Raw genomic sequence first — 27,159 nt, forward strand, 5'->3', positions numbered from 1 at the left:
AGGAACATAAAATAAGAAAATCTGAGTAGGCAGGAATTAGCTGGAGAAGGATAGGCAGTGACAATGCGCTACAAACTGAAGTCAACGATGTTCTATGATGAAAAAGGAAGCGTGCTAAATTTGATGAATGGCATTTTTTCACGTACTAAATAATATTCTCTTTACTCAACACTGAGTTTTGAACTGAAGTACTCTGTCCGGCTTCGGATGCCACGCTTACTGAAAAAGCGGACTAAAGAGTCTGCAGGACAGTGAAATGAATGGGAGATTTACAACTCATGATCCATAAGGAAAGACTGGAACAAAGCAGCATGATAACAGTCTTCAGATATCTAAAATCACTGCAACAATGCGGACAGGTCACATAATAAAAGAGTTTGACTTGTAGCAACCTTAGATATTAGGAAAAATATTGCAAGGGATTATAAAATATTATAAAATATGAAATCGCAAGGGCTTAGAACACAGTACCTACAGATGTCATTCAGTATCCAGAAACAGTTTCAACAGTTTCCGTCAAGGAATGACAAAGACATAGGTGATCTTGGACTGGGACAGAGTTGTATGTCAGAGGGTCACACTCCATAGGTTCTCATGAGTCTTTCCATGCATCATTTTATCACTCTGTTACTGCAGAAGACCTATAGGAAGAAAACAGAGATTTTAGGCTACAGGAAAAATGGTGAAAATCAGAGAAACGGGAAGACCTAGGAGAAGGTGAACAAGAGGTGTTTTAAGTTGTGCAGCAGAAAGCATATTCAATTTGGACAAATGATAAGTGCCCCAATTCTGTTTCAAATAGGAACAAGCATTTTGGATACTACCTTACTGTTGCAGTGAACTGAAGGCTTTGTGAGGAACCAAAGCCTCCAAGACAAAAGTCAAATTCAGATGAAACAATATCATGTGCAACTTCATACTCCTCATTAGTTGAGGAAATTTTGGGTTCTGGACCTGTTGCTCCAAATATCTCTCTTTCCCTCACAACTTGGGCAGAATATCCCTGAACCCGCAGTGATGGTACTTGATGACTAACACACTGGCCACTGGCAAACTCTAGGTAGAGCTCGCTCCTTGCAAATTCAGGAAGTATTTACACACAGCAAAAAGTGAAGACAGACCAACACTTCAATTAAAATAAAAAATTAAATTAAAATGTATTAAAATTAAATTAAATTCAAATTTAAAAGATTAGCTAAAACATAGATTTCTGTGTATTCAACCACTTGTTGAATGCCAGCCCAGTACTCAGGTGTCCCAAAGCCTGTCAGAGGGATGTGCCAGCAAGTCACACTCCTGCTCAGACACAACAGTTATCCTGCAGTAACTGTGATTCCTTAACATTCTGCTGTTGGGAACTTCACCACCCATTCTACTTACCCAATTATTTATGTACTGCCATGTTTTCTTACTGGCATTTTCTAAGGCTATAAGGAAGAGTGAGAATTAAAATAACAGATGCAGTAATGCATCTGTTGTAATTCACCCAAGAGAAACGGAACAATATAAACCAATCTGGAACCTTTTGGGGTTATCTGTATACAATCTACTGCAACTAAAACCATTCCTGAGACATTTGACCTAATCTGCCTTTCAAAGCCTTCAGTAAGCAACATTCCCAGGTAATCATTTCCAGTGCTAAACTACTTTTGCAGTTTGAAATAATTTCCTAATGTCTACCTTAAATCTCCTACTCCAAGTTGATCACCTCTTGCCCTAGATCCACTGAACATGAATAAAAATGTATTCCTTCCCTCTGCAGAGAAACTTTTACATTTTTGAAGATCGTTACCACTGTTTCCAACACTTTCCTTTTCTTTAGACTAAACAACCCCAATTCTTTCAGTCTCTTCTCTTAGATCATGTTTTCGAGGTCTCTGATCGCTCTTGAAGTTGAGACTGTGGTAATGTGTGGTACACTGAGAAAAAGGAGAATCGACTCCTACACAAAATTCACCGTGAAGCTGGGTGACAGAGGGTTTATTTGAAGAGGTTACTTTTGTATGATGACTGTCTGCTTTGCTGTTTGCTTTTCAATGCCAAAATACATGTCCTTTTTCTTCTTTGTGACATACAGTGTAGGCGCCCCAGTGCATGGAGTAGGTAGGTATTATGCTCCTTGGTGATAAAACATTTTGGATCTGGCGAAAACAGTTATTATGGAAGTAACTTATTTATGCCAGTAATGGAAAACGTATCCTTACCAAGATGGTATCTTCGGGATAAATTGATATAAGTGGTGATATTTGTGATACCAGGATAATTTAAGCAGAAGTTTAAGTAATTTTTAGAAACATGAGCAAAATGCTGCATCACAAAGTGCATTTCAGGGAAATATATTAGTTCTATAATTGCCTTCTAGTGCTGCATTCACCCTCTCTTGGAAAACAATACACAATTGTAATATATACCAAGAAATGTCTACGGTTCAGCTAAACTCAACAAAACTAAAAATAATCATGTGCATTTTACAAGAAGCTATGTTCTTTATAACCAGATAAATTAACTCAGTCATTCTCATAATCAGATTCATATATATAATGGAAGAATGTAATTTACTTCCATTCACCAGACATATACAAGGCCTTTTTTTCCAGAAAAAGGTTTTAAAATTGTAATGCGTCTTATTCACCCACATTACCTGAGCAAATAGCGCTATCTCTGAACCTATGGGTACCATGGCATGGAAAGATTGCACTCAGAAGTTAACTGGGCTTCTGTATATGAATTGAGAAAACAATCTTATCCAGAAGAAAGATAAGACATAATAAGAGATGATAAGTGCCGGGAAAACAAGCCTGATGGCAGAAAAGAAAGTGAAAAAACTTTTCCATGCTGAGGACAGAAAAGGTCTTTCGAAAACTTTTGTTGAGCCTGACACACTAAACATACCCAAAATGTCCAACAATAACATGACCATGGATCATGTAAAACGAAGTCACCAAAGGGTCTTTTATCTATAAATTAGGCAATTTATTATGTTAATTTTGCAGATAAACTATTAACAAGAAAGACTTTTCACATCCTCAGTGGTTTTTAGATTTTTAACTCAAAAAGAAAGGGATTTTTCAGTAAGATATCTCATCATCTCTGGCTATCTCATGAGCCTTTAGAATACAGTATTATGTAACTTGTCTCCCCTCATATAAAAAACATCCAAAATAAAACACGAGCATTCAATTGTTTGCATCCTTTAAAAACATTTTTCATGAATTCTCATTTTGTTTTTAAAAATACATTTCCTGAGAAGATGCTAGCTGCCAAAAAATGGTCAGAACAGACCATTGGCATATCGAGACTTACCAGAACACTAATCCTGTACACTGGCAAATTTCAGACTACCCCATTTCCATTTCAACAACAGATTATAGCCAACTGTTACTGGTAAGAAAAGGTTTCATGGGCTTAGGTTGCCAGTTCTGTACTGATATTAGTCTGATACAAATTTTTGTATTTGCATTCATCTTTTCTACCAGTAGTACCTATGCAGCCCTGAACTACTACATGGCTATTTCTTCCATCTATAGGATCATTTTAAGGCTCTAGAAAATCCAGTCTGATAATTATTGTTCCCCAAACTAAGTGGGAGAAGTAAAAAACAGACAGAACTGAAGCCATCAGTGAAATGTCTCAGGAAAAAAAAGACCATGTAAAACCTACTTGTGAGCCTCCAAATCTGTATGGAACAACCATCTCCTACAGCATGAACAGCTCATAAATGGGGGCCTGTTTTGTTTTGGTCTATACTCTATGCGGTCCACAGTCACCTCTACCATTCTGCATGTGCAAGGATCACCCCGCTGTCTATTTCCACAGAAGCAGATCCTTCTAAGCAGCCTCTGTACTTACAAATATTATCTACAGAAAGCAGGTACAGCGAAGCCTGCCAGATTTGTTCAATTTTCTGCAACTTAATACTAAGAAACAGTGAAAACAGTTCATGTGTTCTCTAGAAAAAAGACTCCCATCAAACAGTTATTGAGCAATAAGGACAACCAACTTCTACCCTGAAAAGCTCTTCAGCTACTTTCTTGTCCCCAAGCTGCAAAAAATGTGGCAGCAAAAGGAGTAGCCTCATAGTCACACCACAGCATACACAGGGATATTAAAAGACATTTGTACGTTCATGAACACAAGAAGTTTTCCATTCTGCATCTCCTGGACCACTGTACAACTTGTGAGCTGGTGGTGCAAAGCCATTGCTAACCACGTACCTGACGTAACAGGAGTCAATGGCCTAGACAAACAAGTGGCTTAAACCATCCCTACTTCGAAGCAGCCAGTAACAACTGGTAACAGCTCTTTCAGAGCTCTCATGGGTACAGAGTCTGCCATGTTGCAAAGCCAAATGTGAACTGCTGCTTCCTCTTTTGTCTCTGTGAGTCCACCACAAAAAGTAGATCTCTTCCAGCATTTGATAAGTCTCCATCTTTTAAACGTAGCCCAGATTTGGAGCATCCTGTACCTACTAATGGGAAAGTTTTAACTGGGCTTAGCCGTTATTCCTTATGGAGATCTGACTCAAGGTAAATGAAGGCAACATCTACACTGTGGGACCCCTTATTATGTCCCAGCTGTGTCCTGACTGCATATCAGGATGAGACCAGACACCCACATTTGCACGCTGGTTTCCAAAGAAAAGAAAACTTGGCATGCCAGCCAGCGGGGAGGCACCACATGCTCCCACAGAACCTCCACGCTCAGGAGGATCAGGATCAGGACTGCAAGGCACATTGTGGCACATGCCTGTGGTCTACACCGACCTCCACCAACAACACAGGCTGAAGCTCCACAGCGAGAATAAACCATGCAATGACAACTGAATAAGGAAGTCTTTCTAGTTGCCAGTAATCTTGTTCCCGATGTTGCCACTGCACAACTGAAAATACCAGTAACAGAGCTGGAGTCTCACCACCAGGTTCTCATAGCAGACAGCTCTGACATTGCCTTAACCTTTAAATCGTGACTGGGTGAGGCAGTGGTTCGCTGGATCCTCTCCAATGCTTGCTTGCCTAATTCTCCTATTAAACTAAGTCAACCTACTCATAGGATAAACACCCAAATGACCAAGTCATGTACAGCAGTCATTATTATTTACAGCAGCTCATTGCAAAGCCTCTCCATCATGAGCAATGCTCACAATTCATGCACCATTTTTATGCTTCGTTTCTTAGAGAAGCCTAAAACTGTGTTTGAACCCCATAAGTGCCAGTAATAACTCTCCTGTTGCTACAGATTTTGCACTGGGGCTGTTTAGGTTGTCCATTGATAAGCAGCAAAACAGAATTCCTAAACAGTGATAAAATGAAATCTTCAAGAAAGAACTCACATGGATAATAATCAAAAAGTCTGTTCCCAGGCTGAGGTCCACCACAGGACCTCTCACATGCTCGAGTAAAGGTTGTAGGGCCAAATACGTCACTGTGGACAACTGGTTTGTAGATACTTTGACCTAAGATGGAAGCTCTAGTGCAAACCAGGACTGACATGGATCAGCAGAGAAGCCTGTGATAAACATTGTCCATGTTGTACTGTGTTACAAACCGTACTTTCTAGCTGTTTTCATCTGCACCAAATTCGCATCACTTTAAAAATACTGTAATAAAAACGGATTTTAAAATATTTTCCATGGTCTGAATCTGAAAGCCAGAGAGGGATTTTGAAGAACCATCCCAGATGACAAATCTGGAAAGAACATTTAAAGGATCATCCTGTAAAGGAAAAAAAGTGAGTATCGTTCCCCTCTGTGTGGGTCTGTGCTAGCACGCTAACGCAGTGAAAGAGGGGCACCCGCTCTCCTGGAATTTGCGTTTATCTATACTTATATCCAAGTGTGAATAAATTTTTAATGGGAAAAAAAATGGAGCTAAATACATGGTTTATCTTAGTACCTGCTTATCACACGAAAAGCCTGGACGGCTACCTTCAGAAACGTAAAACAGACACAAGAAGTGCCTGTGGCTTTTTCTGCTCCACATTCGGGGTTCAATGCCCTGCCCCTACAACTACCAACCGTGCCCTCCCAAGTAACGCCAGCGACCAGCACCAGAGGAACCCCCCTTCCTCCCCGAGGAACAGCCCGGGGAGAATCAGACGCCGGGGAAGGACCCTTGGCCTCACACAAACCACCACCAGCCAGGGTGAGGCGGTGCGGGGGCTCCCCGCAGCCCCGGTGCCGCCGGCCGGGCCCCGCCGCCTGCCCCTCCGCCGGTGCGGGGCGGCCTTTCCGCCCCAGCCGCGCCGCCATGCCCGGAAAACAAACAAAAACAAAGCGCTCCCGGGGGTGGAGCAAAGCGGCACCCACCATTTTGGGGGCCGGAGGGAGCCCACCGCCCCGCAGGCGGCGGCAGCCGGACGGGACCCCCCCCAGCCTCGCCTCGTCCCACCGGGGGCGGGCAGGGCTCCCCCCGCCGCGGGGCCGGGGCCGGGGCCGGGCCGGGGGCGGCGTGAGCGGGGCCTTGCGGCTGCAAACCTGGCCCGGCGGGGAGGAGTGAAAGGAGGAGCCAGGGCGGCCTGTGCGACAAAGCCCAGTGCGCAGGGAGCTGGTGACCGGGAAGCAGAACAGCGCCGGGCTGCCGCGGGGCGGCCGGACCCCAGCGGAGCCCGCTGCCCCACGGGGGGTGGGAGGCCAGTCCTGCCGCCCCCCCGGCTTGGGGGTCGGGGCGGCTGCGGAGCGAAGCGGGAGGCGGCCAGGCTGCTGTTAAGCCGCTTAGGGCCGGGGCTGGCATGAGCCTCCCCGGCGGGGCGGCTGCGGGCTGCGCGCTGCGGAGGGGAGGCTGAGGGCGCGGAGCCGCCGCCGGTGGGGGCTGGCGGTCCGTCCCTGAGGAGGAGGAGGCGGCGGAGGGGGGGAGCCCCGCGCCCCGGGGGGAAGATGGGGAACTGCCTCAAGTCCCCCACCTCGGATGACATCTCGCTGCTCCACGAGTCCCAGTCGGACAGAGCCAGCTACGGGGACGGGGCTGAGCCGGATCAGGAGCCGCCGCCGCCATATCAGGTAGGGGAGGGGGCGGAGAGCGCCGCGGCGGAGAGCGGAGGCTGGAGGGGGCCGGGAGGGAGCGGGGCGGGCAGCGGGAGGCGGCGGCGGGGCCCTGGGGAAGGGGGTGAGGAGAGGGGCGCGGGGGCCGCGGCGCGGGGCAGCCGCCAGGCCGCTCGCCCTGGGGGTCGGGCCGGGGGCCGCCGCCGAGTCCCCCCCGCTGCCGCCGCTCGTGCACTGGGCGGCCGCCCGAACCTCTCCCTTTCCGCTCACGCGTACCGGGGCGGGGGGGAAAGCCGCTTTGTCTCTTCCAGTCTCACAGCTGGGGCCTCTGGGCAGGCGGGAGGCGAGGTTCCGGCGGCGGGGAGCGTCGGGCGGGCCGGGCCCGGCTCGGTCGCGCTGCCGGGCGGGGGGCGGCCGCGGGGTCCCGGAGGAGGGCGGCAGGCGCCGGCCGTCCCGCCGGTGCCGCGTCCTTTGTTGCTGCCCGCGGTGACATCACCGCCTGGCGCTGCGCTGCGCGGGCGACGCTCCGGGACGGGGACCGCGGGCTTTGTCCGGGCGCAGTCCCCATCGCCCCGGCTCCCCCGCCCCGTGTTTTTAGCGGCGTCTGATCCCCAGTAAGTCACTCTCCCGGCGCAGCTGAGCCCGTTTCCCTCGGTCCTGTGGGGCTGGGAAGTGTTTCCCATTGTTGTGGGGTTTTTTTTTCTGTCTCTGAGAGAATCTGTTAATTTACATGTTGATGAAGAATCGGGGGAAAAATGAAAGGGCCGGGTACATTCTATTATGGCTTTCCTCCCAGCGGAGGGTAACGTTGATGTGGAGTTATGATGAAAGGCCTGCTCTCGGCTGCTCCTCGGGCAGGGGGAGCTGAACTTGGCCGTGCACTTGCCTGCCCCTTGTGATCTGAGTCCCCAGACACAGAAATGTGTGTTGCCCTAAAGAAGCCATCTACAGTAAACGGTTGTACAGCACTAAAAAATGAAAAAAAAAAAATTTCCAGTGGTGCAACTGCACATTTTATTCAAGTTTTAAAAGTATTTTCCTGTCTGAGATAATAGGATATGTTCCAGAGAAGTCTATAGAAATGACAGTTGAGACACAAATTCTGGAGGGGGTCTTGAGAGCTCTCGGTTCTCTAGCATGGGAGTCACTCAGTAGTTGCAGATCTTGACGTACAATTAACAAAATTGCAGGAAGTATTTAACCGGGCAGACGTGTAATCTACAAATGCTTTAATAAGTTCAAGAATTACAGCCCTGTTCGGAAGCCCCGTAACTGTTGAAGAGAAGCCCCATACGTAGCAGCCCTTGCTGGAGCAGGGAAGCAGCACTGGTATTGCTTGACAGTGTGTAGCTATTAATCTTGTTTGGGTGCAAAAGCTTAATATGAGAATAAATCTCCTGATGTGGGGGATTTTTTTCCTGACTTCTAAACTATATCTGCTGAAGTCCAATAAATAGAAAGTGCTTGTTGGCAGATTAAGTTTTTTAAAGGTCGTCGTGTTCTAAATTAAGCCTGAGTTGTCCATGAGGTTTAGGAATGCATCGTATTTTTGTCAAATCAACGTATAAAGTTTGACTGTTTGTGCTATTTGTTGCATTTACATCTGTGATTCTAGGAAGACTTACGGAGGTTTTTTTTTTCCTTTTGAAAACAACGTGTTAGCTCTTGTAAGAGTCACAAATTGAGTATACACCTCATGCAGGCCTTCTCGCGTGGATTTGGGTGTAGATAAGTAGTCTTCCTCCATTGCTAGTTTGTTTTTTTTTTTTCCTTTTATTTTTTTCTTGATGAAGAACTTCTTATAAGTGTGGATGGTTGACTGAGAACAGAGTAGGCAGTAAAATAAATGAACCTACAGGTGTCTATTATCAAGTAAGTGTGCTAATAGCAAAACTTCCCTTGCTTGAATACCGCTGTGTAGCATCAGGTGATGTGCCCATGGGCACTTGGCTGCCTTGAAGGTCGTTGGCTGTCCTGAAAGCCTGCTGGTCCTAGCAATTCCTAAAGCTTCACCTTAAGGTAGCATTTTGTGTCTCATATAGTCAAATTCAAAGCTACTCTTTCCACAAATTTTGAACAATGGTTTGTGTTTTAAAAAAAGGCCTCACCTGCAATATTGTGCAGCATTTCGTGCACTTTGAGGTTGAGGGGATTTACAATTTTGAATTGTTTTGGGCTTAGGGGATGCGCCAGACAGAGTCTAAAGGTGAAGAATTCTTTATGCTCCGTTATTGCTGTTGTGCTAGCGATAGGTCACTCTCATTTTAACTTTCAGGTGGCAGCTTAGATTCAGTTTTACAAATGGGAATCTAGGAGTATTGTCCTTGTGTGTGATAATTACTTCCTTCCCAGTGTCTTAACCAGAATTAGAGTGTATATGAGAATGCATAGACCTGAGAAAGGAAAGCAAGGGAGAGGATAAAATGAGTTTGAAAACTAGCTTGTGGCAACTAGCAGTGTGTGCAAGAAACTAGGAGATGGACAATTTAAAATCCACCTACTGAAATTTCAGCCATAAAGTGGACATATTTTAGAATAAAATCTGGTATGTTTGCTTCTGTGGGGTTTGCAGCAGTGATGTGTCAACTTCCTGAATAGATCTCGCAAGGTATGTGGACTAGAAGGAAGCTTGTTGGGTGCAGATACACAGTTGTAGAAAATGACCTCTATGTCTCTTGTAACTAACTTCTGCATGATTTTGACATTTAAAATACTCTTTCGTGTTCTGACAGGATTGTGCCATGGGCATCCATATGGGAATCTTGTTAAGCCATAATTTTTGTTTAGCTATTTATTTCTAACTGCAAAACGCACCCCCAGTGATCATTTCAGTATTGCATGTCAAATTTCTTTTGTCAGTGAGTGCTGTTAAACCAGCCGTGTAAAATTCCCACTTCTAAAAGCAAGATTAAAAATTGAATTGGCAGTATGGACACATGGAGTAATGGGGAATATAACTTCCATCCAGAGGCTCTGCACATACCTGTCTCTGCTCTCAGTTTCTGTGGCAGTATGTGCTGTAAGCTACAGCAGAAAGGCTTCAGGGAGGAAGCATCTTTTTAAACAGGTATCTGAGTTAATGAGAACGTGGTCCATTAAAACATCAGCCATTTTCCAGTGCATAAAGCTTAATGGCTAACATGGGAAATAATTAAAACATACCAAAAAAAGAGTGTGTTTGTGTGTAGGGGGGAAAGGAAGCGATGTCAAGAGTGGACCAGCGTTTTTGTAGAAAGACGCTAGTTTTGGATGCCTCCATTTTAGAACCCAGAAATTACAACTGTTTTTCTAAGTGCTAAGCACATGCAGCTCCATTTTTAACCAGTGAGTCTGTGATTAGGAAAGAGTTAGCTTTGGTTTTGTTTTTTCTCGAGTCCTCAAAATTGAGTATGCTTTCAAGTTTGTTTTCCTTTTCTGTGGATGACTTCTTCGCCATCTGCTGGCAATATGCCTTCTGCTGTTTTTCCATAAAAGTTCACTTTTTTTTCCAGTTTCTCTTACTTCTCTTAGTTCTTGTCAAAGACTTTAGTTCGCAGAACAGATGTGCCCTTTTTCTTAATCCTTGTCTCCTGTTTCTTTCTTAACTAGTTCCTTAGTAGTTGCAGGAAATAATTTGCAAGTTTATTAAGCTTTGGAATTTTAGAGAGTAAAGTACAGAATACTTTGTATCTTTTCTCCCGAAGTTTCTAAAAAGTACTGCTGTGGACAGAATACACTGCAATCTTCTAAAAAAGACGCATACCACCTGCTAAATTAGTAAGCTAAAAGCATGAGAAACAACCACAAGTTCTTGGTGTTGATACTGAACTCATAAAAGCACGTTTGATATGTTTGTGTGGCAGATAGACTAATAAAGTATTTTACCCCTTTACCTGAAGAGAGCCCAAGCGTGCTCCGGTAGTCAGTGCCACCCTGTATTGTCCTGCAGGCCCAGATAAAATATTTCAGTGGATCTAGTGGATATTTTTCTTTCTTTCTTTCTTTTTTTTTTTTTTTTTTTTGAGGGATTAATTTAAAACCTTTTGACTTGGATACTCCTTTGATTAGGCTGTAGGCAGAAAATGAGGTGAGAGATCACAAATGTGAGCTTAAGCCAATGCTGTGCTCTCATAAGCTTCTAAAAGCTGTTGGGGACAGCAGGTTTTGAAAGTGTAATTTAGGATGTCTCTCGGCTTCTCTTAAGCTGAGGTTGCTGCAATAGCCTCCTTAGACCTCCTGTGTTAACTGAGCATCACCTGTATGCATTGTACCCTTGTCCCCATCCATCTGTCCTGTTGCGCTTTGTTCCAGCCGTCCCAAGTTCAGGGAGGAGGCACAGCAGCCTGTGGTGACGGTGCCCTTGGTCCCTAGTAAGTGACTCTCCAGGATCCCCTCAGCCTGAGCGCAGCGCAGTAGATGCCGCCCTGTAGTGTTGCTTGTCCAAGACACTGAAGAAGTTCCCAGTTTGAACAGTCAGAAAATTTTCTTGAAATAGTCTACTGCATTTCTGTGTGAAACTTGGCCCCACGAATGCACGTGTTGGATGTATTTTGCTCAACAAAGAAACAAAGCTTTTATTATGCTCTCATCGTGACTTAAGTAATATATTATATTGGTGTTCCAATGCTGTCTTCTCAAAGGCATGGTAATTAATATCATTAAAAGTTGCAAACCAAATTAATTCTGATATAGGAGTTGCACCCATTTATAGAAACATCCATATAAAATTCTCTTGGGCTGCGAATGAGATGATTTATCATCTGCGATTGTGTGTGTTGTACAAGAAGGAAGACTACGGTACTATAACATTATAATTTGACATTGAGTGGTTGTGTAAGCTGGCACTGTTGGTATATGTTGGAACAGCATAAGAGGAGGAAAGATGTGATGGAAAAATATTACATACAGAAAGCTAGCCATGAGAAAAGAAAACCAACTAGTAAGTTTAGTTTCTTGTAAGAGAAAGGAGTATATTTAACAATTGCATATGCAGGTCTTGCCCTTTCCTCTGCTTGTCCTCCACATCTTGCTGATGACGTGTATGAATTACAGTTGCATTTGTGGATGTGAACTGAAATACTGCTCCAGTCCGCAATTCCTCATTCCAGTGGAAACTTCAAAGGGGTTCAAATAAGGGTGTCTGTCTGTTGGCATGTTGCTGGTTGGTGCCTCCTGGCAGCAGTGCTCTAGGTGTGGAGATCGGCTTCAGTGAGGAGAGAAAGTGATGGAGGAGCTGAAGCTGAGTTTGCTGCATGGATGAGAAATGGTAAAGCCTGTGATGTTTCGTGTTTACTTCTTTTCAAGAATATAATCAGAAATGAACAAGTGATACAATAATATTTTGGAATAATATCTCTAACTGTGAAAGACCAAGCACTAAGTGATAAAGTCAATCCTGATAAACAGTTGTGATGCAATTTAGATGGCTGCATTCAGAAAATCTACAGGCCCTCCATGTCTTATGGTGCGGTTCTGGTAAATTATTTGTATATGCAAAGCAATAATAAACCTTTTTTTTTTTTATTAACGTCTGCGTAGGGATATACAGTTCATTTATCCAGACAGTAACGAAAAATACGTATTAGGAACGTCATTGTAATAGCATTCAAGGTTATTTGGTTAGTGAACAATATGCCATGACACTTCTCACTCCTTCCACGTCTGAAGGACTTAGCAAATTGTCTAGAGAATTTTGTTGCTGATAATCAGTGCTAGACGGAAAGTTTCCTGAGGGTGCTAAGTCTAACTTCCTTTCTAGATAACAGTTAGAAAAAACCTGCACCTGTGTTTCCTGTCTTAATGCAGTGTGGCCTGCCAGGGTGGCTGATTGGTGCCATCTTCCATTTCACTAGTGAAAAAAGCTGGGGGGCAGGGGGAGAAGAGAGGCAGGAAGGCAAACCTGAAAATAAAGGATATCAGATGGTATCACAGAGTTAGGTAACTTTAATCTTGAAAATAACCCAGTCATAAACTGGTTTTAATGAATATTTTAATGAATATTGGCTGGATATTGTAATTCTTTGCCTGCTTAAAATAGATTTTTAACTCCAGTTGGTTATAAATATGTATTAGACATGGCTAGAGGAAATGGGAAGTGTATGCTGATGTTTGAGTTCTCTGTTATCGTCTTTCTATTGCAAAAATGAGAGCCAGTTTCTAGACTCAGCCTTGTTGAGTCGGCAATCGGTCAAGACCTGTTCCTAGCCATTTTGGCCAGAACGTTTTCCAAAAGGGATTTTGAAAAGAATAGGGTATGTTCATAAGCATATTTGACAGAGTATTGCTTGCTGTTTTACATGGTTTTCTGCAAGAAACGTCTTAAGTTGGATGAAGATGCTATACAAGGTCCCTCCCTGTCTGCCCGTGTTCATCACTTAAACAAAGGAAAGAAGCTTGACTTAATGAACACTTGTGCAAACCTTGGTAATGGTTGTAGTCAAACTGGTTGCAGAATGTAAGGTCAAGAAACTAAAAATAACACTACTTGCTTGTGACAGACTTGTGTCTTCCAGTCTTTGTGCTTGTCCTTGTTATTGCCTCCCTATAGACACACAAAGAGAAACGTATTTATATTTTGAGGAGGTAATGGACTGTGGACTTTTCTATGAGCTAACAAAACAGTTCCTAAGAGAGCAAAGCATTACAAAATGAGCAGATTTTTAGGGGTGTCATGGCTGAGTTAGAATAAAACCTCTCCAGGGGAAAAAGCTGAAGAATCACCATTCTTTGACTCTAAAAGGCAAAGCAAGCTTCATTCTTGATTTAGACCACAAGAAAAATTTGCCCTGACATTGTGAAGGTCTCAGACGTGAAGATGTGTCTTGCTTCCTGAAGGTAGGCCGTGTTTTTGTAGAAGATGCTGTCTTTCTTGTCGTTCTTCCAGCCTCTTGCGGGGCAGCCACAGCAGCGACCTGTCCCAGCAGAGCTAGAGTCAATGGGTAGCTTCTTTCTGGGTAAAACTGCACTGTGGACTTCAGCCAAAAAAAACCCCCCCCAAAACTAAACCAATAAGCCCAAATCTACCAAAAAAATCACTCTAGCAGCCCTAGCATAAGCGTTCATCATTCTTAGTTCAGTCTTCTGTTTAGTTTGTAACTTTTAGCAAAGCACTTAATGGGTCTGTGCTTTTGTTTCCTCACTGTAAAATGAGAAGTAAAGGAGCAATAAAGTTTATCTTTAGTACAGGCATGCTTAGTAATTTAATTCCTGTTTGTAAAGTGTTCCATGATAATTTGATTTTAATAAAATATTCCTCCGTTATAAAATGAACCTCTGTGGGAATTTATGACAAACCTGCTGCTGTAGAGAGGGAGCTTTATCAGAAGATCTGTTTAAGGCAGTAGATAAGCCTCCTAAAATCTGTTTTGGAATCTGATAGTTCAGCATTTATTTGTCAGCTCGCGTTCCAGATGCTCGATTAGTTGGAATGAAGAGGCCGTGGAGATGGTAATAAGAAATCTCGCCTAATCAGGATGATGAATCTTCATTATGCTGGGAGACTGTGCATTCTTTCAGGCAAGCCAACCCAAACAAGCGATACTGCCCTCCCCAAAATATAGGACCACCCTGTGTTTAGGAAGCTCTTGTGTTTCCTGTATGTACCACTGGTTCATTTCTGTGATCAGCAGCTGTTGCTGGCCGTACATCTGGGCTTCGGTTTCTGAACCATGGAAAATAAACTAGTTTTATGTTTTGAAGAGATAATGATCTGTGGACTGGACTAAAGCAAATCAACTGTGACTATCGTATGAACTAATGAAACAATTTCCAAGAGACCAAACAGTTACAGAGAGTGGTTGTTTTATTTACCAGTCCTCCATAGGAATCTGCTGGCCTCTCTGTTTCTTGTCAGTGAAGAAGAAAGTCAGAATGCCGGTGGCATAAAAGCTGCTGGGCCACAATCCACGGCGCAGTGACACGGACAAACAGCAGATGCGTGCAGCAACTGGAGGAGGAGATAAAAGAACCGTCCTTTCAACCGCAGTTGTGTCAGCCAAATCACAACCAGCTGGTTTATTGCACTGGGCATTTCTGCTGATCCACCAGAATGCTTACGCACGCTCTCTGCTTCGCACACGTGCGTGCATGCATACCGTCCTGTCCAACGCTGGTCTGACTGCTGAGTGTTCTCATCCTGCCTCTGTTGTTAGCCACTGCTTTAGTCTAGGGATGATGTAGACCTGAGGTGCCTGGGGGAGGACTGAAACTGTGGGAGGAATGAGAGAAACTGTGACTCAGGAAATTCAGTTCCTCCCTTAGCCCCAGCATGCAGCGATGAATGTGCAGACTATTATCCCTGCAGTACTGAAACCTGTTTCCCTTGATCGTATATTTTGGACACTGGAGAGGCCTCTGTGTCTTCTCATCTGCTTTTTCCCCACTTGGAGCAATTTGTATTTCTAGAGGCATAGTTCAGAAGTGGTCCTTGTATGCGCTTCACTGAACTCCAAGGCCAAATGCCCATGCAGGGACAACGTCGTTCTCAAAGACAAATTGTAGCTGTCTGACAATGCTGACTTTTCCAGAGCCTGGGACTGTAGCTAGCTGACGTGCCATTGGAGTTTGGGCTGTTAAGAGAGGTCCTAGAAGCATCAAGGAAACTCCTGGTTTATGACTAATAAAACTTAATGAAGTCACATGAATATCCAGTGGTAAGCAAAAAATCATTCAGTGCTGGCTTGGACAAAAGCAAGGAATCTGCTGTCCTGCAGCCATGATTAAAACCATTAAATTTACCAGATACTGCTGGTTTCTAATCTTTGTCGTGGCAAAACTGTTTTAAAAAAAAAAAGTTAGACTGCAATATAACCCCAGAACATATCTATAACATAGCTATATATACTTGGTCAGTATTTCTGTAGAGACTGTAAGGTTTCCCTATCGTCCTCACTGTTCTCCCTCTGCGAGGCTCTGCTGATGATTTGTATACAAGCTCCAGCCAGAAGGAAATGGACCGATACTCATCTGACTCTATTTATTCCCATAAGATGCATCTTGGTAGTGGGGGATACAAATCTTCTATGACTCAGTGTGCGAATGTTGCAGAATTGGATGAGGCTGGGTGCTCTTGCCCTTTCTGTTTCAGAGCTCCGGGAGACTTATCTAAGAGATCAAAGTGCATCAGACTCCATTATTTCAGTATCTATGGGACAGTATAACGCATGACTACTCTGGGACGGTGCCCGTGTCTGACTTTTATTCATCATTGTAATTAAACCCAGATACAGTTTGTTCTGTGCGCTGGATGTTAATCACAGCATTTTATGAACACAGTTGTCGAAATCTGTAATTCAGGCATAGTATAATTTTGCAGTATAGATTAAGAGCAGTATTTATTTTGCCTGAATAAATTAATTTTATTTAAAGTTCAGAAAGAGAAGTGATTGCCCTCAGGTTTTGAGCAAACAGGTGCCAGTGTTGCTCGACTACAGACATACCAAACTGGTTTGATCTGTACGGGTGCTTAACAGAAGGTGGTTAACTGCTGTGTTCAGTGGAAACTATATAAAAGGCTCAGATCAGCAAACTAATGCTCTAAATTCAGATTTAGTTAAGACACTGAAATCAATATTTTAACACCTGTAGACCTTATTTTATGTTCTATAATAGTACTTGCTTAATTGCCATTGCCAGTTTCTGATGTTTTGGGATTTCTCTTAGTTGTTTTCTGTTTAGGTATTACAATTTGAATTGCAGTTGCATCCATATATCTTAAATTTAACATATGAAATATGACTAAGTCATTGCTTTAGTGTCTGCTTCACAGAGTTCTGTAACGTTGTATCTATGTATTTGGAGACCTTGAGGCAGTTGCGGATTGTTCCACAGAGAGTGCCATCCTTGCAAGTATATTGCCCTTCCTGGAAGGAAACAGTATCACTTTTAAAATTCAAGCAAAAATGCTTAAATTAACTGTTAATTCTTTTCTGTGTTGTAATGTTTTTTCACTTTTTAGTTCCTGGGTCTCTGGGGCTCTATGGGCTGTTTTTACAGTGCTCACAAGAGTTAATAAAATCCCACCTGTAGTCACTAAACTGAGAATACAGGTCCACATCTACTTGCACGTTTTTAGGGATCTGCAAATCGGAAGCACTGCATAGGTAGTGTTACTCTAAGGTCTGTCCTGAGCCTAGAAAACTCCTCTGCCTGCCCTGACAGAGGCACATCTCTTCAGCTAACGGCATCCACGTGATGCTGCAGTGGCTGCAATGGCCGGGTACCATCCAGCAGCTGGATTGAGATAGATGATGGCCTTTGGCCCAAACCTGAGTGAGATGCTCTCCCACCCTGCCCTCGATTGGAAGTGGTAGTGTGGTACTTAACCCATTGGAGTGGATTCCTACGATAACTCACCTGGAGCTCTGCTGGGTTGTATATAATCCTTCCAGCCAGTCATCTATAAGAACAAAAAATGAAGCGCAAGGAGGGATTTTACATTATGTCTGAATTTAGACAAACTCTCTGGAATTTCTAAGCAGTTAAGTTTTATTTTACTGTGTGGCTAAACTACTGAAAGTAAGTTTACCAAAGAATGCCCATTCCTTTTGTAAATATAGTGGGTTTCTTGATTTACAGTGGATGGAGTCACATATTCAGGGACACAATGTTTAATGGCTAATTAGTTTTATTTTTAAAAATCCTTTAGGAAAGAAAAAATACTATGCACACACTTTCATGCTCCAAGGAATCTTTGTTTTCCTCTGTATTCTTGTTCAATGAGTAACCTGTTTTTTCCTACCACCCGTAAGAAGCAAGATGACCTACATCTAGAGCTTCCTGGGGGAAAGTTCACTTCACCCTATATATAGCTTCTCCTGAAGTGTTTTAGGCTGAGGTAAGAAAGGAGGGTGTTTTATCCTTCCTCTTTTTTTTTTTTTTTGGGTCTATTAAATACATCTTAAGCACATGCCACTATCTGGATCCCAGCGTGGTGAGGGCCAGATGTCTGAACTCCTAGTTGCAACATACATAACTTTATGTCTCTGTGTCCCCTCAATGTGCTGTGGCTGAGTAACAACCAGTTACCTCTTGGTTAACGAGTGAATAGGATCACGCCTTCGTGCTGGCAGGAGTTTCTGCAGTGGACTCTGGACGTGATATCCTGGGGTCAGTGTGTTCTTCGCTCTGGCCGGATCACGCAGATGGAGATTCCTCCAAGCAGCACCGCTGGCGTGGCGTTACTTTTATTGGAAAGCAAAAACTGGGAGAGTGGTAGTAACGGCTACGTAACTCACGCTGCCAAACAGGCTGTTGGTGTTGAGGGATCAGACAAATGTTTCCGCCTCAGGGCAGCGAGTCAAACGGTGAAGAGTGCTGTAGGCTGAGGGAAATTTGCCCATCCCTTTGTCAGCATAAGGCATTTTTGTAAATATAGGGGAGTTTATCTATAGAGTCAGTGCGTCAGCAGCTGGAGCTGTGTGGGCTTCTGCAGCCTTTCTGGGGAGAGAAGGGTACTTTCCATGTCCTTAAAGGAAGTGCTGCTGTCTGACGACACCAAATACCAGGCCAAAGGAGAGGCTCGGGGGTCATCTCTGTGTTCAGCAGACCATGAGCTGAAACCAGACAAAAACGCAGCCATGTTCCTGGTGCAAGGAGGTCTGATCTAACCCGATCAGGCTTTGCTTTTCCCTCCTGTTTTCTGCTTGCAGCCCCATGCTTTGCAGCCTCTTGGCGCTCATCTGATCCCTGAATGAGTCAGCTCAAACCCTTCAAGTGTCTGAAATGGGTTTTCTCTCTCTTATTTTCCTCCTGTCAGCTTAGTGAACCGAACTGACTTCCTGGTGGAGACGGGATTTATCTGCACCCTTTGCAGTCTATATATTGCATTTTACTTTGTGACGTCTCTGGAAAGGTCTAGAGGCGTCAGATATTAGACGTATGCTATTACCACCGAGTATTACAGGAGTTTTGGCTTCTCCATGTTGCAATTAAGGATATACTGGGACTTAACTGCATATGAAGGCATGCACAGAATGAATGTGTGATACTGGTTTGGGCAGTGAGCGCATTTGGGAATGGTCTGTACATGAAATGCAGTCTGAAGGTGCCGTTTCTAACTTCAGTGGGGCAGTGATTTCAGTTGGAGGGATTTTGCTGCTTCAGGACAAATCTCTGATGTAGACAAAGCCCTAGTTCTTTTTTTTTCTTAAATGTGATCTTTCTGGTTTAAAAAAAAAAACACAACCCAACAAAACATAATAAAGGAATATAAATCTGTCTGCCACAACCGCCATTAAAGATGCTTTGATACTTTTCCTCACTATTTTCTTTTTTTAAAGATGCTTCTTTAATGTTACCCAACAGTTCGTGAGCGTATTTGGTAAGTACAGGAATGGGTGAAGACTTTCACAGCCTGTTCATGTTGTGCAGCAGACTGTGATATCCCTTGGGACACAACTGACTACAGTACCATCATTCATCTGCATTGTGGCGTGCTGCTCTGCCTCCTTCCTCACACAAGCCTTCCAGTTACGACTCCGTGGATGGTTTCCAAAGTCTGAGCATAACTTGGCAAGCTTTGTCACTGCTGTTAGGAGTTTGATTACCTTTGTGGATATGTATGTGAGGACTGCCAGTGTATGTGGCTTTTAATAAAACAACCTCCCTGTTGTCTAAAACGTTTAGAATTAAGAAATTATATAAGTATGCGAGAGCAGAAGCTAAGCTGGCCACCTCAGTTTGGCTGTCCTGTTTTATATGTTGTGACTCATTATTCTAGTTCAGTGTCCCTGAGGAGAGGCCACTGGTTTCCTATTGAAGCCAGTCTTATTTAAAGCAAATTGAGGGACAAAACCCTGTTACAAGAAATAAACTTGAGAAGCAAATCTTAGTGCTTCTTCACGCGTCCGTTCATGCGGCGTTACCACCTGGTGTCATTTCTGTGGTAATGCCGTGCTCTTACACAGCTCGAACCCCTTGCTTGGTACCTTCCTGTTAGTTTTCTGAATTCAGAACCAGTAATGCTGAACATAAGCAGTAAACACCATCTTTACAGCTTTTTGGGATCTCATGAACTAAGTTGGGTCAGGCTTAATTTTTGGCTGAGACACCTACAAAAAGAGCCCCAAAGCCACAGGAGATGGGGTGCCGGGGCAGTGAGGGACACCCTTCCTTGTCGGTCACCAATGAGCAAACAGCCCAGCACAGTGTCAGGGCTGCGGGGCCCTGCGAAGCAGTAGAAATAGCGTTCTGAATGAGACTGCTCGCTGCCACTAACGTTTCCTTGGTTTATTTCACAAAATATGCGTGACCAGGTTTCAGTTTGAATACAGTAACGCAGTTCAGCTGGACAGAATATAACTATTTAAATTAGACCAACAGCTATTGCCCTTTCTCCCTTAAAAAGACTCAAGTAACACATCAAACTGAAGATACATATTTTTTTAAATCCTAGATGCAGAATGGTTACTGTGTTCCAGCAATAAAGTGCCCATATATCAATAATCCCATATGAACTTGTTCACTGATAACATTACGTCTTTCTTGCCACAGGCCAAATCCTCGCCAGTGGTGCAGCTGCCCGGTGCTACTCAAGCAACACAAGTGGGTTTGTAGAGTTTGAGATTTTGGAATGCGCTAAAACTTTCTGCTAGCATACTGTCAGCAGAATAAGCTTTATAAAGGTATTTTCTTCAGCCCTGCCTTCACTCCTGCTTCTACCTGTAGATTGTGCTGCAGGAAACAGGGTTTGGCCGAGAACCTCTGTGGTTCCACCGTAGGTGTTTTCCACCAGTGGGCTACCAAAAACCCAGCAGGGATCAAACCAGAATCGCCAATGGAAAATGATTTTGTAAAAAAATTTCTTCTCTCACTTTTAAAGCTTTGTTTTGTTAGAGTCTTAAGCTTCCAGCTGGACCCAGTCATGACAGTGTCTGCAGACATTTATAATAGCTTCAGCAAAACGAGGCTCAGATTTAACGAGTGTTATCTTCTATCTTCTATTTAAATTAGCTTAGAATTAAATATGACAAGCATTATTGCTAGTTGTTATACTGCATCGTAGATTAATTTGGATAACAGCCCTGTTCAGTACAGTGTTGGAAACTGCATGTTAACAAGTGTGTGAATGGGACTGTTTTCTGGTGTCTGTGAACAAGGGGATATATGGATAGTTATGCATATGCTCCGTGAAGTTATTTTCTGCAGATAATGTATGATTTTTACAAGACGCTGGTCAGCTCTGCCCTTACTACCCCTACAGGGAAGCTCTTTTGATCAACTGAGAACTGAGGCTCAAGAAGCTATTTCACATTTCTAGATTATTTATGGCAAACTTGCAGCTGTTACTCTTGTACCAAACAGATCTTTAGTTGTTTTTGTGATGTTTACTCTCCTGATTTATTTAGAGAGCAGTCCTATATCCCTTTCAGCCTTTGTTTTTCTAGGCTAACGCTTCTATTTTTATTTTGTTAGTTAGTGGATATGATATCCAAGCAACTTGGTTTTCCTGAAAAACAAAATCTGTCTCATCTGTAGTTAGTGAAAAAAAAAAAAAAAAAAAAAGATGAAAGCAGGGCATATTTTAAGTGTCTGAGGGATCACTGACTGACTGCTCAGCATCTTGCAGTGAATTTTGTCATGATGACTGATAATGGAAGTCATAGACAGTATTTACTTTAAATCTGCAGGACATGCAGCTCAGAAGCCCAAGGGGCAAGCAGCTTTTCATATACTGCTAGCCTTTATCCTCTCTCATTGGAGTAAACCATTCCATAACGTGCCAAAGACCTCACCAGGAATGCAGCATTACATGAAGTGATACAAAAACATCAGGAATAGACCTGTAAGTTATTTCAAGGCTAGTTTCTGTACAGAGCTTCATCAGAGCAAAGAAATTTTCTTTAACCTGCTCCGCCAGTCTGAAATTGCTCCGTAGGGTACTTGCTGTGTGGCTTTCAGCAGATTTCATTTGAAAAACATCGTACTCAATTTTGCCAAAGTTCACGGAGAAAGCCATGCCCAGCCCTTTTCTGCCCCCAAGGAAGCATCTAGAGGTGCCTGTCTCCCATTTATTTCTGCTTCTACTGTCTGATCCAAAACAACAAAGGACAAAAAATCGTATGCTGCAGTAATTTCTGTTTGTGTCCTTACTGCAGTGGAGGTGTGCCTATAGGAGGAGGTATCCCAAATAAAGACAGGAATTCAAACTGTTTGGTTCAGAGATCACTCAGCAAATCTTTTAGTGTCCCCAGGGAAGCACCTTCACTGACTTCACTTAACCGCAGCGGTGCATAAGGAGACAAAGTGTGTTTAGTCCTGTAGGTCCTCAGGCTTGGGGGAGCAGCACTAAATGCCATCCACTTCCCAGGCTACTCTGGTGCATCTGCTGCCTCTTGGAGATGCGTTTAAGATGGGTGACCTTTTGGTGACCATACAGTGAGCTAAAAAAAAAAATCTAGAAAGATACCTACAATATTTCTGTAGTAATTGAGTGATGATATTTCTGCTTATGAAGTTAAAATCCAGGCAGGAAGCTTCCCACCTTCGTTTTATCTTCCCTTCAAGCCTGTCTAGCCATTACAGTTACCTCTGTAGTTAAACCCTAATGACTCCCAAAGTAACAAGGCATATTCTGGACTAAATGTCATGAACTAAACCTGAAAAACTGCCAGGGTTTTCTTGGTAGCTGTTTTGCTGTGGCTGTGTGTATTTTTTTTTTTGTTTGACACAATAACATACTGAAGACCTCCAGCTTTACTGTCTCAAAGCTTTCCGCCTGTAGCTCAGTGTTACTCCATTAGGCTGTTTTATCGTGACTGCGGTTTGTCTGTGTTTGTATAAACTGGCAAAACTTATTTTAGTGATTATGTGGGTTGTAGCAGGACATGGTGATTCCACCCTAAACATTAATGCCGGGGAATATGGGAAGTAGAAGTATTTCTTCGTATCTTTATAAAGCCCGAAAGAGTGTCAGTAACATACTGTTAATGACATTAGGCTTGCTTTTCTGCCTCTGTGGGCAGAAGTAGTACGTACCTCACCTGTAGCAGAGTTGCACTTCAGTGCAGGGCCTAGCGTGGTTTCCTTGTACCCATGTGTCTAAATCATAGTATTTGAAAGTCACAGGTAATGTTCTTGGGAAATTAGTGCTTTCAAGTTTGCACAGGTAACCTTTGTGTTTGCACGTGATCTTCTCAACTCCAGCCCTAAACCAGCAGCATCTGTGACTGTATTAGGTGTTCAGGGTTCCTGGCGTGCTTGACACAACGTGGAAGATCCCTCGCTGCGTATCGATGAGCTAAGGCTGGAGATCTCCAGGCTTCTTCGCAGCTGCTCTCGTATGGGTGTGTCGGGGTTAAATGGGCCTTTGTCTTCCAACCAGTCAGTCCATATTCAGAAAAATGACCTCTCTGTGTTCATGTCCTCCCTCTCAAAGAGTTTTCTGTTCTTCTGAGATTTTGTAGCAGCCTGAGCCTTAATTCAGGCAAGTACTTAAGAGGGTGCTCAAGCATCATGTCCATGGAAGCGTGGTGGTGACGTGGTGGCAGTTGGCGGCCCTGCTCCTGCCAGACTCCGTTGCCGTGGTGGCTGCATGGGTATGTGCTAAAACAAAGCACCCGTCGCTGACATTGAAGTGAAAAACCCCTCATCGCTCCCTTAAAAATTCTTGTTAAGTGCGCTGCTGGGGTGGTTTGGGACATTTGTAGACCTTACTGCGTGATACTTGCGGTCAACAGGATGAATCCATTGTGGAAACTTTAAGTTTTCCTTCAGAAAGCCAATTTCAATGTAAACAAAGCTCTTTCCCCCTTCCATGAGAGCAGGGGTAAGCAGGGAAACAGCCTGACGAAACAGAGGTTTTTTTCTCCATCGCGTCAGGGCTGAACAAGGTGAGACGGGAGCCGCGGTGGCCGCAGAGTCTGGGCTGGGCTCTGTGCTCCCCTTGTCCTCCCCTCACCCTTGCAGAGCCTTGGACCTGCTTCAGTTCCGCCTTCAAACCACCTATTCCAAAAGCACCTGTGCTGAAATGAACACAAGTATTTTTGGGGTAAAACCAGCACAGGCAAGCTCTGAAGAAGAGTATTTAAAAAAAAAAATAACACAGACTAAAAGTATTTATTAGGCAGGTGGTTGCTTATACAGTTAGTGACAGACATCGTACCTTATTCATCCATGAAGCCAAACGTGTGGGGCTTGTCCTGGTTGCACCAGCAGCTGGCTGTGGGTTTCATACATAGCGGTAAAATGAACGTGTGTTTTCTGATGACAAGGAAAAGACCAGATGCTCATTGAACTGCCTCTGTGCATTGAAAACCTTAAAATAAGTAGGAAAAACACATTCTGGAAATATTTTGCTGTATAACCAACGGCTGGGAGAGCTATTTATGATTTTTCTACCTGTTCTTGGCACAGGCCTTTTTTCTGTTAGAAGAGGTTTGACAGTTGCATGAGATCACACTTGGATTCATGCCCTGTGAGCTGAAAACGCAGAGTCACTGCTTGTGAGGACAAGACTTCGCTGGGAAAACAGAAACCTTGCCCTTGTGTTCCCTGCTAATACCACGTCGAAAAGTGGAGCTTTGTCAAGCTTTACCGTACCTTAATATTCATACAGTCATTCCTTGCTTTTAGATAGAGCTCTGCTTTAAAAAGAAACAACAAACCAACAGGTTTAGTAATAGTTGTTAATGCCTGAGACATTCCTGTAAGATTAATGAAAGACCAGCTGAGATGAGCAGATAGCCTGAATCGGTGCCTCTGGCTGTTTGCTGCCGCTGCTCACTAACTCAGAGTTGAAATAATTAATGTTATTATCAAATGACGCTAAACAAATAGGCGAATCGCATTTTTTGTGCGTGTTCATTCTCACCAAAGTGGGAGATGGCAGCGAGCGTGCGCCCAGGAGAGGTGACTGTGTCCACGCGATGCGGCACCCTGGGCTGCGCCGAAATCTCTTGTGTACAGCCCAGCAGCTCGGGGTGCTGTCGGTACCCCCTGATTCAAACCCCATTTTCAGCTTCAGCTTCAAAACGTGGAAGAAATCACAGAAATTTCCCCCGTCGATTGCCCAGGATCTGGCAGAAGGGAGGAGCTGTGGGCTGGGTGGACAGTGGGGACATCCTCGCCAAGCCGGCGTGCCACCGCTGGTGACACCCGGGGCAGCTGCACAAGGAGACTCGTACCGCGTTTGAGGTGCCCTAATGTATGGCAGGTGTACTGCGTATCCTTCACATGTGTGAGCTTTCTAGCAGGTTAATGCAGAAACATGCTTAAAAAGAAGCTGTGGTTAAGCTGTTGCAAAACACAGCATTGATTATATCCTTTAATTGGCCTCGGGAAGCCTCCTGGCTGCCTCTGCACAGCCCAGTGCCTGCTGCACTGCCTGGGCTCAGACTTCAAGCCACATACCTGGATCTTAGGGGCTTCCACTGGGTGATAGAAATTCAGGTGCTGTTGAGAAAATAAAAAGGCCTGTGGATCTGAGTGTACCATCAAACTGCCAAGGTGTGGCAGCTTCGTGCTTGAGCAAGCATTCGTAATTGAGGATGGTTTTGTTAAAAGGGCAATTAAAGTATTTCAAATTGAGTACCAAGGTATGATCAAGTGAGGTATAAGACAGATTCCTGAGTGTTGAAACACACCCTGCTGTCATGGGCTGCTTTGCTGACACGGTCTCAAAGCAGGTGCCCTACGCCAGCAGTCTCTCTGCTTCAGATTTTCTTGCTCTGTGGTTATGCAGACCCAGCTCATGACTAGCTCCATCTGCTTTTTGAAGCTCTTCTGCAATAGGACATGGGCTGTTACCCCTTTTCTCCCCCAAGTCATTTATCCTTAGTAGAGCAATCTGGTTTATGTCCTTTCTCCATGGTTTGGCAGAGGTTTGCACTGTGTGAGAGTCCTGCTCTGCTGAGTCCCTGCTTGCTGTGAGGCCTGATGGAGAATTCTCCATAAGGTTTCTGCTTTGCTTACCTTGAGGGGGGGGAGCCCTTTGTTAGCCCACCTTCCTGGGCTAGTGCAGCCTGACCATGGTGGTCTGCCTCATCAGCCATCCTTTACATGCGCCGTGGTCAAGGGGAAGGTCCTTGTCAAGGTTTGCAGAAACCCTCTCCTGTGTTGCCTTTTCTGTGTATTTTGGTTTTATCTCCCTAAAAAGAACTACTATGTCCTCTTTCAGACCTGTTTTTTGGTGCTTTCTTACAACTGGGTGACTATGGGGAAGTATCTTGTGTGGTCACATAGGATAGTACATCAGGGTAGATGATCTGAGATAGCTGCTGTTGATCTGCCTGTTTGTTATCTGTGTTACTTCTTATTTGAAGCTAAATTGACACCTCCCAGAAGACCGTATAGGGGGGTGATGTACTCACTCCAGCTGGGGCTGTTGTGTCTATTTAAGTTCTGTTTCAGGAACTTGGTCTATGAGCCCTTGCGTTTGATAGGATGGTTTTGGGTGGGTGTTGAAACTTGCTTTAGGCAAGGCTGTTAAATTGTGTTCTGGATAGCCCTCTGCCCCAGGAGGAGGATGCCTGCTGTGCCGTTGAACGATAGCACCAAGATAACACCATACACTGAGCCTAGAGATGAGGTCATTCATCACTTGATTTCGCTGATCCTTTGATATCCCACTCACTCTATACTTTTTCTAAAATACGTTCCTACTTCTGCGTAATATTTCTGTGCTGTATGTTATTATGTTCTTATTAGTTCAAACTAGCACATCTAAATATACATACACACATCTTGTGTTGACACACGGAAGTACAGCCTGTATTTATACTGCAGCAGTCCTCCCCGATGGATTGCTCGGGTCTTCAGCTTATGTCCATTTTCACGTTTACTCCCTGCTTTGGCCCTTTGGCCCCAGCCTGTCCTCTTGGCTAATTAGGGCTGACTGCTATAATTTTGCTACCTTGTTCCTGAAGTACTCAGAAGGGCTGTTTTGTTCTTAGAATTGCCTTCAAGCTGACCTAATTCTTGCCAAAAGATACATTTTAGTGCTCTTGCTATTTTTCAAGTGTTTGGAGTCAGGATTTCACAACTGGCCTGAATCCCTGACAGGGGCACTCCTCCATTTTCCTCTTGGCTGCCTCTTCTCAGCCTTCCAGCGGCTGTAGCGATCGCACGGTCGATGGTGATGGCTTGTTTGCTTTGCATGAAGTGCAGAGTCGGTCGGATCAGTGTCCTCGCAGCCAGCGCCTAGAGCCAGGGCGAGGGCGGTGGCAGGACCCGTGGCTCAGAGGCAGCGCTGTTTTAGACCGGCTGGA

General features: G+C 44.1%; 1 protein-coding gene across 1 annotated transcript in view; it reads left to right on the forward strand.

Annotated features, from left to right (window-relative positions):
• The first annotated feature begins 6,416 nt into the window (after positions 1 to 6,416).
• Positions 6,417 to 27,159, forward strand: part of RNF11 (ring finger protein 11) — a 30,415-nt gene continuing 9,672 nt past the window's right edge. The window contains exon 1 of the mRNA XM_068405810.1: positions 6,417 to 6,994. Within this exon, the coding sequence (XP_068261911.1) occupies positions 6,872 to 6,994 (123 nt within the window). The 5' untranslated portion in view covers positions 6,417 to 6,871. The remainder of the gene's footprint in view (positions 6,995 to 27,159) is intronic.

Source organism: Nyctibius grandis, chromosome 8 (assembly GCF_013368605.1).
Source record: "Nyctibius grandis isolate bNycGra1 chromosome 8, bNycGra1.pri, whole genome shotgun sequence".
Taxonomy (NCBI): Eukaryota; Metazoa; Chordata; class Aves; order Nyctibiiformes; family Nyctibiidae; genus Nyctibius; species Nyctibius grandis.